The sequence below is a fragment of the Bos grunniens genome, chromosome 4, assembly GCF_055505025.1.
Source record: "Bos grunniens cultivar Pamir isolate PY7600 chromosome 4, Bosgru_T2T1.0, whole genome shotgun sequence".
Taxonomy (NCBI): Eukaryota; Metazoa; Chordata; class Mammalia; order Artiodactyla; family Bovidae; genus Bos; species Bos grunniens.
The window spans coordinates 105,866,835-105,879,338 of NC_141168.1; the positions used below are offsets into that span (position 1 = coordinate 105,866,835).

The 12,504-nt window shown below is 38.7% G+C and overlaps 1 protein-coding gene across 2 annotated transcripts in view; it reads right to left on the minus strand.

Moving 5' to 3' along the window:
• The window catches only part of SDHAF3 (succinate dehydrogenase complex assembly factor 3), an 85,502-nt gene extending 73,273 nt beyond the window's left edge, over positions 1-12,229 (minus strand). The window contains exon 1 of one of the 2 annotated variants that reach the window (XM_086397727.1): positions 11,926-12,229. In XM_086397727.1, coding sequence (XP_086253853.1) covers positions 11,926-12,099 — 174 coding nt within the window. In that variant the 5' untranslated portion in view covers positions 12,100-12,229. The remainder of the gene's footprint in view (positions 1-11,925) is intronic. The other variant, XM_086397726.1, reaches the window with a different exon arrangement.
• Between the last annotated feature and the right edge of the window lie 275 nt (positions 12,230-12,504).

The window sequence follows — 12,504 nt, forward strand, 5'->3', positions numbered from 1 at the left end:
CACGCCAGGCCTCCCTGTCCATCACCAACTCCTGGAGTTCACTCAGACTCACGTCCATCGAGTTAGTGATGCCATCCAGCCATCTCATCCTCTGTCATCCCCTTCTCCTCCTGCTCCCAATCCCTCCCAGCATCAAGGTCTTTTCCAATGAGTCAACTCTTCGCATGAGGGGGCCAAAGTACTGGAGTTTCAGGTTTAGCATCATTCCTTCCAAAGAAATCCCAGGGCTGATCTCTTTCAGAATGGACTGGTTGGATCTCCTTGCAGTCCAAGGGACTCTCAAGAGTCTTCTCCAACACCACAGTTCAAAAGCATCAATTCTTCAGCGCTCAGCCTTCTTCACAGTCCAACTCTCACATCCATACATGACCACTGGAAAAACCATAGCCTTGACTAGCCGGACCTTTGTTGGCAAAGTAATGTCTGTGCTTTTGAATATGCTATCTAGGTTGGTCATAACTTTCCTTCCAAGGAGTAAGCGTCTTGTAATTTCATGGCTGCGGTCACCATCTGTAGTGATTTTGGAGCCCAGAAAAATAAAGTCGGACACTGTTTCCACTGTTTCCCCATCTACTTCCCATGAAGTGGTGGGACCAGATGCCATGATCTTCGTTTTTGAATGTTGAGCTTTAACCAACTTTTTCACTCTCCTCTTTCACTTTCATCAAGAGGCGTTTTAGTTCCTCTTCACTTTCTGCCATAAGGGTGGTGTCATCTGCATATCTGAGGTTGTTGATATTTCTCCCGGCAATCTTGATACCAGCTTGCGTTCCTTCTAGTCCAGCGTTTTTCGTGATGTACTCTGCATATAAGTTAAATAAACAGGGTGACAATATACAGCCTTGACGAACTCCTTTTCCTATATGGAACCAGTCTGTTGTTCCATGTCCAGTTCTAACTGTTGCTTCCTGACCTGCATACAAATTTCTCAAGAGGCAGACCAGGTCTGGTATTCCCATCTCTTTCAGAATTTTCTACAGTTTATTGTGATCCACACAGTCAAAGGCTTTGGCATAGTCAATAAAGCAGAAATAGATGTTTTTCTGGAACTCTCTTGCTTTTTCTATGATCCATATAGTTCAGTATTATGTAAATTTAGTTAGTGTGATAAAGGACAGAAATGGTATGGACCTAACAGAAGCAGAAGATATGAAGAAGAGGTGGCAAGAATATACAGAAGAACTATACAGAATCACGACCAAGATAATCACGATGGTGTGATCACTCACCTAGAGCCAGACATCCTGGAATAAGTCAAGTGGGCCTTAGAAAGCATCACTACGAAAAAAACTAGTGGAGGTGATGGAATTCCAGATGAGCTATTTCAAATCCTGGAAGATGATGCTGTGAAAGTGCTGCACTCAATATGCCAGCAAATTTGGAAAACTCAGCACTAGCCAAGGGACTGGAAAAGGTCAGTTTTCATTCCAACCCCAAAGAAAGGCAATGCCAAAGAATGCTCAAACTACCACACAGTTGCACTCATCTCACACGCTAGTAAAGTAATGCTCAAAATTCTCCAAGCCAGGCTTCAACAGTACATGAACCGTGAACTTCTAGATGTTCAAGCTGGATTTAGAAAAGGCAGAGGAACCAGAGATCAAACTGCCAACATCCGTTGGATCATAGAGAAAGCAAGAGAGTTCCAGAAAAACATCTATTTCTGCTTTATTGACTATGCCAAAGCCTTTGGCTGTGTGGATCATAACAAACTATGGAAAATCCTTAAAGAGATGGGAATACTAGACCATCTAACCTGCCTCCCGAGAAATCTGTATTCAGGTCAGGAAGCAACAGTTAGAACTGGACATGGAACAACAGACTGGTTCCAAATAGGAAAAGGAGTACGTCAAGGCTGTATATTGTCACCCTGCTTATTTGACTTATATGCAGAGTACATCACGAGAAACTCTGGGCTGAATGAAGCACAAGCTGGAATCAAGACTGCCAGGAGAAATATCAATAACCTCAGATATGCAAATGACATCACCTTTATGGCAGAAAGCAAAGAAGAACTAAAGAGCCCCTTGATGAAAGAGGAGAGTGGAAAAGTTGGCTTAAAACTCAACATTCAGAAAACTAAGATCATGACATCTGGTCCTGTTACTTCATGGCAAACAGATGGAGAAACAATGGAAACAGTGACAGACTATTTTGGGGGGCTCCAAAATCAGTGCAGATGGTGTGCAGCCATGAAATTAAGAGACACTCGCTCCTTGGAAGACAAGTTATGACCAACCTAGACAGCATATTAAAAAGCAGAGACATTACTTTGTCAACAAAGGTCTGTCTAGTCAAAGCTATGGTTTTTCCAGTAGTCATGTAAGGATGTGAGAGTTGGACTGTAAAGAAAGCTGAGTGCCGAAGAATTGATGCTTTTGAACTGTGGTGTTCGAGAAGACTCTTGAGAGTCCCTTGGACTGCAAGAAGATCCAACCAGTCCATCCTAAAGGAAATCAGTCCTGAATATTCTTTGGAAGGACTGATGCTGAAGCTGAAACTCCAATACTTTGGCCACCTAATGCGAAAAACTGATTCATTGGAAAAGACCCTGATCCTGGGAAAGACTGAAGGCAAGAGGAGAAGGGGTTGACAGAGGATGAGATGGTTGGATGGCCTCACCGACTCGACTGACATGAGTTTGAGTAAACTCTGGGAGTTGGTGATGGACAGGGAGGCCGGACATGCTGCAGTCCATGGGGTAACAAAGAGTCAGACACGAATGAGCGACTGAACTGAAGTTAGTGTGAATATGTTATCATCTCTAGGTATACTGGATAAAAGTCCAATTCCAAATCTACAAAAACAATTACCAGGGCTTATGCTGACAAGCCCAGGTGGCACAAATCTGTCTAGAATCTCCATCCTAAGCCTACTGTCTTCCAAGCCACCTTCCATCCTCTGTCTGACCTGCCAGAAGACAAACTAACAGTTAAGCAATCTCCTCTGCCAGTTATAATTCACTGTCAGCCTTCATGCAACCTTCTACAATAGTTAGAAAAAGAAAAGGTAAAAAATTAAAATGGATTTCTAAGTTAAGTAACAATTTTGATCAAATTAAATTATTGGAGAATTATCACTATTTAAACATGATCTCTAAGAAATTAACATGAGAAGATTCTTCACCTTGCTTAAAAAGACTTAAAACTATACCAGGTGGATAGTCCTGCTGACTCTTTTCTAATCTCAATTTACAGCTCTAAAGGTTCTAAATTCTTAATATATCTTCTAGTGGTTAGGGAAAAAAGAGTAACAACTAAAGTTTCATTTTTAATCCACACATATTTATTCTTTTCCAGCAAGAGTTTATAGTTTTCAGTGTACAGGTTTGTACATCCTTTATCTGAAGTTTCCCTTCGTATTTCATAGTTTTTTATGGCAAATGGTATTTTAAAACTTTATTTTCCAAGTTTTCACTGCTAGTATAAAAAAGTACAGTTAATTCTTATATATTAGTCATGTATCATACAACAATGCTAAACTGACTTACTAAATTCCAGAAGATTCTTTGTAGATTACATCAAATTGTCTACATAATCTTATCACCTGTAAATAAAGGCAGTTTTATTTTTTTCTTTTCAATCTGGATGCCTTTTATTTCTTCTCTTGTCTTATTTCAGTGGTTATTTATAATACTAAAAGTCTACACATTTAGATTGTTTTAATTTTACAAAGCTCAGCAAGAAATAATAAAATATATCACTGAGATTCATTAAACATGAAGAAGTCTAAGTTTACCCTAAATAATTTAAAGGGTAAAATTACAAAATATATTTATAATGTTCTGGTTGACTCACTGAATGAGATTGCCTATGCTTTGTGATATAATCAGAAACAGAAATACTGAGCATATTCAACTGCATTTTTTAAAAAATCACATTTATTGGCTTTCCTATAATTACTAAAGTAGCACATGATCTGGAATTTTGAGATACAAGGAAGAAAATAATAATTATCCTTAATCTTATCATCCAAAGATAAACACTGTTTATGTTTAATTGTATCATGAGCAGTTTTCTACAGCATTAATTTTTCTGAAGCACCATTACTAAGAGCTCCATACTAACCCATCCATCATATGGCTATGTTATAATTTCATTCTTCTCCCATCACTGGATATCCACACTGCTTTAAAGTTTTCACTATTATCATATACATTAAGCACAGCAGTTAAATTTGTATATAAATCAGAATGACCTCTTATTAGAGTCCCTTTTGCCCGTTCCTTTATTAAAGCTACCAGTGTTTTCCTAATCCAAGCTCTTCCTATACTAATGCTATCAATCATCTACCACATTAATCCCAAATGTATTTCATTTGCCTTTCTATTATTTTTAATTCAGGAATTATTAATTTTATGTTAATGGTAACTATTACAAATAAAATATATTTTGTTTTTATTATCCATTCTCTCACTATAGTAATACAAAGCCCTGAAACTAAAAGAGAAGATTAAAGAGAAAAATCAGTGGTGCCAATGAAAAGTATAAAGTAGGTTAGGCCATTTGATACAGTTTTAACTCATCTCCTAATATAACCATATCTTAGGTAAAAGAGAACTCGGTCCATCCTTAATCTCAAGGGTAAAATATTACTTCCCCTACAAAGACAAAAATAAGGTCCAAAGAAAATTCCCAATAATCACACAGGACACATTTGTCTGACACTGCAGTAACTTCCATTCTCATTTCGTTAAGGAAAACAATCTTTGAGAGAGAAATGTATCCCAATTAGCATCTTGGGTTAATAAACATTAAATTACCTAAACAACACCTAAACATTTCCCTATTAAGCTAGAGGTGTATTTGATAGAAATATGACTTTAAAAAATTTCCCTGTCCCTTAAGAAAAATATCCAAAATGGAAAACAAACCAAATATACAAATAAACTGTAGTAAGAAAAAAATATGTAATCATTCTATATTAAACAAAAGTTGAATCGTTTTTGGGAAACATTTCAAAAATAACTGATGATCATGAGGTAAGAGCACAAGGTTTTCACTGCAACTACTTGTGTTACACCACACAAGGCATTTCACTTCTACAAGCCTTAGTTTCTTCAGCTTTAAAACGAAAAATCTAAGGAGCCCCAGTTTGAGACAGCAGATTAGAGAAATCACAGCAGCTTATTTCCTACTTCTTCACCCTTCCAAAATTCCAGTGATCTGATAATAAAGACACTTTTAAAGGAGCAATCCATAATAATTAAGGAAAGGAGCCATTAGAAGACAGAGTTCAATAAATTTCTCAAGATGGAAAGCAGGTGGAGGAGTGTAATGAATAAAATAGCCTCGATAAAAGCAGTCACAGCTTCAAAACAGAAAAGATCGGAGGACAAAGCCAAACTGCTAGAATCAACTGAACGCGCACACAGGGAGGTAAGGAGGAGGGGGAGGCGGAAGCAAATGCAAGGGAGACTAACTGCGACTCTAATTCAAAAAGTAATTCTCTAAAAACAAACAAATAAATGCTAACTTTCTAATCCACACACCTCACTATATGCAGAGTTCTTAGTTTATTATTGCTTTACTTATAAATTTAGACAGATAACCAAAGTTCACAAGATATTGGAAAACTGAAAAAAAGACACCAAAGTAAAATAAAAACTGTCCCCAGGAGAGAAATTAAGGAATAAAAAAGAATATTGGCCCTTATTGTAAGCCCTTCTACACAACTTAGTTTTTTTAACCACATGCATACATACTTTGGTTTTTCAAAAAAGCTTAAGTGCATTAACTGAAAAAAAAGTTTACTGAAGTCCTTTCAATCAATTCTAATACTCTCCCTATGTAAAATTTCAGACATTTGCTCTTATTAAGCAACTGTAACACATAATTATGTCATAAAATAAGTAAACCAGTAAGATTAATACTATGCATACAAAATCTTTAAATTCAACGCAAAACTTTCAAATTCTTAACTCTGTGTGCTATACAGATACACACACCTCTACAAACACATACAGTCTTGTTTTAGAACCATAACCACTAGCATATTATCATGCTATTATCATTATTTAAATCTATAAATTTAAATACATTTAAAATCATTTAAATAAAAAGACATACCCCTATGTTCCAGTAACATAGTATAAAGTCGATAATACATGCAATGTTGATCAAACTATTATTTTTTAAAAACATCTTTAGCTACTTCAAAGATAAGCACTGTTCTAACACATCTCATGACACCAATTAAAAGTATTTCTCTAAACAAACAGTATCTTAAAAACTTTCAAATGGTTCAGAAATTTAAAACAGCAACATTTTATATTCCAAGGATATACTGTTTCAAATCCTTTCCTTTAACCCTTTTTCTGGAGACGGCAATGGCATCCCACTCCGGTACTCTTGCTTGGAAAGTCCCATGGACGGAGGAGCCTGGTGGGCTGCAGTCCATGGGCTCGCTAAGAGTCGGGTACGACTGGGCAATGGCAACCCACTCCAGTGTTCTTGCCTGGAGAATCCCAGGGACAGAGGATCCTAGTGGGCTGCCGTCCATGGGGTCGCACAGAGTCGGACACGACTGAAGCGACTTAGCAGCAGCAGCAGCAGCAGCAACCCTTTTTCAACCATTAGTTAAGGACCACAGCCCAGCTAAAATTTTTTAAATGGTAAAGCTTACTGTAGAAAACACATGTGTAACACATCACCATCCAATCAACCATCATCATCCAGTAAACCATCACAAAAACAGAGGAACACGCACAGCAAACGGTGCAACCAAGAGGCTCCCAGATGACTCCCTCACACTTGGTAGATGATCCCCCACATGTATAATCCATCAACAGAGGTGATTCATTCCCTTTCTCCCACAAACTAAAGTACAAAGTACAAATCAGGATGTCCAAAAGCAAAAAAAACAATGAGGTCTTCAAATTAGGTAAGAGAGGTGTACAATTATAAAAACTGCAAAATACCCACCTAACCCTAATTATATGAAGTTAAGGAAACTCTGAACATAGATGACATGCAACTTCATCATACACTGTTAAATCTGATAATCAAAGTTATAAATAAGAAAAAGATATCTCATAGGAGTTACAAATGGACAATTACATGAATCTGAAGCATTTTCTTGTCTCAAAAATGAGTACAACAAAATAAAAAAAGCAAATATTATAATAAGGACTATCATACAAGCCTAAAGACTTAAACATCATCAGGAAAGGAAAGAGTACGTTGCTTTGCAGAAGTAGCTAGGAACAACAGAACACAGGAAAAGGAAAGGAGAGAGCGTTCCAGCACTACACTACCACCTTCATTCTCTTCAAGGTTAGTGCTCTATCTTTGACCACCTTCCAGCCTGGGCACTTCCATTCACATCTTTGGCCTACCGACCGACTACAAGTAATAAATTTTAACTCCCTATCTCCAGTCACAATCTGTCACCTGAGTATCAGAGGAATATGTATTTCAGAACATTGTCAATTGACTGTCCCATCAGAATTTTTAACACAAAAATGAACGATAATGAACTCATCTGCCACTGTTCCCTCTGTACACACACACACACACACACACACCTATTCTGGTTATTGGTATCATATTCCAAAACTTAAGAGTTATCCATTCTATTTCCTCCCCTCTAACTAATCTTGTATTGGTCACCAACTCAAGTTCTAGTCTACTGTAAAAAGAGTAACACAAAAATCCATACTCTCCATGCTCAACAGCTCTGTCTTGGTTCAATTACATAAATATATTAGGGCTGTTGGTTACATTTTATATATATCTTATATACATAAACATATATATTTATATATATACAAATTATACACATAAATTAATATGTTAATATTTATATTATTTTATCAATATAAAATATTTATACATCACATATTAAATATATTTGAATATATTATATTAATATTTATATTGTATTTATATTTATTAATATATATCAGGTGTTTATAAATATGTTGTATATCTATATAACATATTATCTATATAAAATATAAATGAATAGTTTATACATAGTTACATTAATACATGTTATATATATTAGGGTTTATATATATATATATATATAAAGTTCTGTAAAACCTTTTTTTTTAAATCTTACAGAAAAACTCAGGTGAACTTTTTTCCAACTCATATTTGGGATTACTACATCTCTCCTAAAAGCTCTCCCTGCCTTCAATCTGGCTTAATTCTTCAATCATTCCTTTCTACTCATGTTGCAATGATCTTTCTAGAATATAATTTGAATCATTTTCATCGCCACTGCTTAAAATCTTTCAATGACTCAAAATAAAGACCTAAAATCCTTAGAAGAATATCCTGTTTCTTGTCACCTCTTTATCTTTAATCTCTTTCTAATCTCCCATATAATACACTAAATTCTGGTCACTGCAGATCCTGGAAAAACTTTGACTGTTTCTTACCTCAATACCTCTGCAGATGCTTTATTTCCACTTTACCAGGGTCTTTTTCTTGACAAGGCAACTCTGATTTGCCCAAATGTCCTCTCATACACTACACGTGGCCTCGACTTCCATTCCTTCTTTGGTCCCACAGCATTTTAACAGACATCCTTCCATACTATAAACGTTTACTAACTTGAAACTTGGACACCATATAAGTGAAATACATATATTATTCATTTTTGTGTCCCACAATGCTAGCACTCTGCCTCGCAATAAGTGATCAATAACTAAAGAATGTTGAAGAATTTTTGCTTTTTCCAGAAACTTTCACTATCAGCCTTGCCCAGAGACACAGAACAAAGCAGCTACTTAAGGAAAACAACTGAAACCAGGCAAGAAAGCAGTAAGTGGGGCCCAAAAAATGAAAAATTAAATATACTTTTCAAAGTTGTTTCTGAGAAACGTCTCACATTCTAACACAAACGTGTCATACTTGCTATTTAATTTTCAGTGCTTATTCTGATTTCCAAGAAAATAAATGGTAAAAAGTTGTTCTCTCTGCAACTGGGTCAGCACAGAAGGAAAAATGGGAAGTATTACCTAAATCAGCTATTCTTCAAAACTGAGCATAATTAGAATTTTTAAAGTTCTATAATAAGTAAGAACCCCACCCGATCCACCCAACCCCAATTCCACTCTTTATAGAGTTGTCTCTTAAAAGACTTGGGAGTAAGATTACAATGGGTATTTTACTAACCAGTTATCATTCTCCATAGAATCCCAACATATTTTCCTGAACTTAACTTTTTTTTCTTTTATCGTAAGAAATTAACATTAGTTCACTACTTTGCAAATATGCATTTACATTTCTATCCTTAAGATAAAATGAAATACTTTCCTTTTACCATCCCTCAAATGGTCCGTGAAGAGAAATTTGCCCAGTTGAACTCGCTCTAAGATTTGTAACAGTTTTCTGGGATCAGAGAAGGGAATAGAGAACCCTCCTCCCAATACTGAGCCCCCTAGCATTCCTGATCCTTCCCCTTTCTCTTCTCCAGTAGTACCCACACACAACTTTGCTCTTTAAAGTAAAACAAATTCAAGTTCACAACTAATTTTAGAAGTGTGTGAAAGAATCCCAGAGACCAAGCCACACAGCACTGGAATAATTTTTTTTTTTTAAGCTGAATTCCTGACACCAATTCTAATGGGTTGATCAACAGTGTTTTTTTTTTACTCTAGTTTTTTTTTAATGTATATTCTTATTACTGTCTCTAGCCTATTATCGGGCTTCCCTGATAGCTCAGTTGGTTAAAACAAAACAAAAAAACATACACCTGCAATGCAGGAGACCCTGGTTTGATCCCTGGGTTGGGAAGATCTGCTGGAGAAGGGAAAGGCTATCTACTCCAGTGCACTGGCCTGGAGAATTCCACGGACTGTACAGTTCATGGGGTCGCAAAGAGTCGGACACTTCTGAGCAACTTTCAGCCTACTGGTATTCTGGGTTCCTATTCTTTCCCTAAAAAGTTTCCCAGTTTTAGGACCTCCCAAAATGCCCTTATTTCTTCCCAATATAAAGCTAAACTCCTGCTCCTGCCACAAACTGATCTGGCTTAAAAGATGTCACTTATATTTACATACACTAATTTAGAGCTGTGTGTGTGTGTGCTCAGTCGGGTCCCAGTCTTTACAACACAATGTACTGTAGCCCACCAGGCTCCTCTGTCCACGGCGTTCTCCAGGCAAGAATACTGGAGTGGGCTGCTATTTCCTCCTCTAGGGGATCCTCCCCACCCAGGTATCCAGTTCATCTCTCATGCATTGCCTGCACTGGCAGGTGGGTTTTTGTTTGTTTGTTTGTTTGTTTTTTTAACCACTGAGCCACTTGGGAGGCCCTAATTTAGAGGTGCATATTGTAATTACTGTTATTATTTTGCAGATGAGATAATAAAATTAGGAAAAGCGATACAACATTTATAAATGCCAGTACTTTAATTTGAATCCAGTTCTTCTGACTTCAAGATCAAGTTACCATATTAGAAGAAAGCAGTCTGCATTTAAAAAGATTCAACTTCCCTGGCTCTAGGCGACCTTATTGCATCTAATACATATAATTTTTAGGCAAATTCTACATTTCACCCTCGTCCTAAATGTCCCTTTTGAAAGCGTCAATGAGGCTTGTACAATAAAAAATCCTGCGACTCAGTTAAAAAGTTCTGTGTTCACCCTAATGTTCACTCTTTTGGCATTTTTTTTTTTTGTTTTAAACAGCCTTCAGTAGTTTCTGTAGTCATCAACTTTTTAGGGTAAGAAATTGCTTAACTAGGTTCTTCAACCAACAAGCACTACTACGTGCTTTCAAATACCTGTCCCTTTAATAGTCAATTCCATTCCTTTCTTGCTATTTGCAAAGCGTATCTAGGGGTAATCCTGCATGGCTCCTAACCCCACGAAATACTCTATTCTGGGGGCTTCCCTGGTGGCTGAGTGGTAAAGAATCCGCCAGCTAATACAGGAGGCACGGTTCAATCTCTGATTGGGTAAGATCCCACGTGCCAGGGAGCATCTAAGCCCGTGGGCCACAACTACTGAGCCTGTGCTCTAGAGCCCAGGAGCCGGAACTACTGAGCCCACCTGCGGGCAACTACCAAGCCCGCGTGCCTAGAGCCCGAGCTCCGCAATGAGAGAAGCCACGGCAATCAAGCCCACGCACTGCAACCAGAGAGTAGCCCTCGCTGGCCACAACTACAGAAACACTCGCGCAGCAGCCAAGACCCAGCATGGCAAAAAAATAAATAAAGTTATTTAAAAATATATACTCTGAATATCTTCTGACTTCACTCAGAAAAAGGAAGGGAAATCAAAGGAGCCAATGCCTCTGCCTGCTTAAGATCTAGTGCAATGATACAAATTAAAAAGTAACGTGACTACGTGAAACGAAGTAGATGATTACGAAGAAACCAACTTTCACCTAACTTAACTCTGACCAGCATTTTTGCCCACCGCTTGTAATAAACCCCAGGCTTTTCCCATTTCTGTTATCAGTCATGATATAAAATAAGAATATTAAGACCCAACAAAGAGCACTGGGATTTAAAAATGGTGATTATAGAAACAAGCCTCTAAAATTCTGAAAACCAGTAAGGAGAAAACTATTATCAACAGGCGCTTGCTAAGTGCAAGGCACTGGAGGGGACAAAAAGCTGCCAAACGGGAAGCTCTTTAAAAACTTGACCAGGTGACTTAGTCAATTTTGTAACCTCCATCCTCACTCCTCCAGCGCCAGGCAAAAGTCAACTGAATTTGAAGCGCTGGTGTATGAGATGTGCTGCAGCGAGGACCCGCGGGACAGAGACCGGCTTGGGATGTAACTTTGGGAGGTATTGTTTAAACGGCTCTGCGCTGTTCAATTCAAACGGAACAGGCTGCCGCTCCGTCCGAGCTTGTGTGGGGCCCGGGAAACCAGCCAGGTCAGGCGGTCTCTCCTAACTACAAACCGGGACATCTCCGAGGGACCCCAAAGGTCTGGGGCGATGAAAACCAGAGTTACTTGCCTCCCATTCCTGCAGGAATCGTTCGGCCTCTTTAGAACCAGCGGTCTTGTGTCTCCTAAATTCGTCCTTCACGTACCGGTCGCCAAGGTCTTTGAGGTCTGGGGGCAGAACCCGGTGTAGCAGCAAAATGCGCCGATACAAGGCCCGGACACGCGAGACGTGCAGAGCAGACATAATGCCGCGCGTGGACCCCAGGCCGCGCCTGCGCAGAAGGTCAGCGCCCGCTTGCCTCTCTTTCCAAGCCGGATATAAGTAACCCGAACACAAGCGGAAGAGGGCACGCGACCTTCATCCGGTTTGGTACGTTCTAATATGAGGACCTTCCTGAAACACGAGCGGGAGCAGCAGGCGGGATACGGGCCCGTCCTCCTTCCAAAGGGGCGTGGCTTTCGTGGAGAGCTTGGGATGCTACCACTCAAGGACTGAGTCCTGGGCCGAGGGGGTCCTCCACCAAGAGTCTGACCTGGACCTCTTGTCACCCCTCATTCACACCCCATCATCTTGTCCGTTAATCTTACCCCTTTCTCTAAAAGCCGTCGTCAAAATCGGGCTCCTCCAGGAAGCCTCCCATGCCTTAAT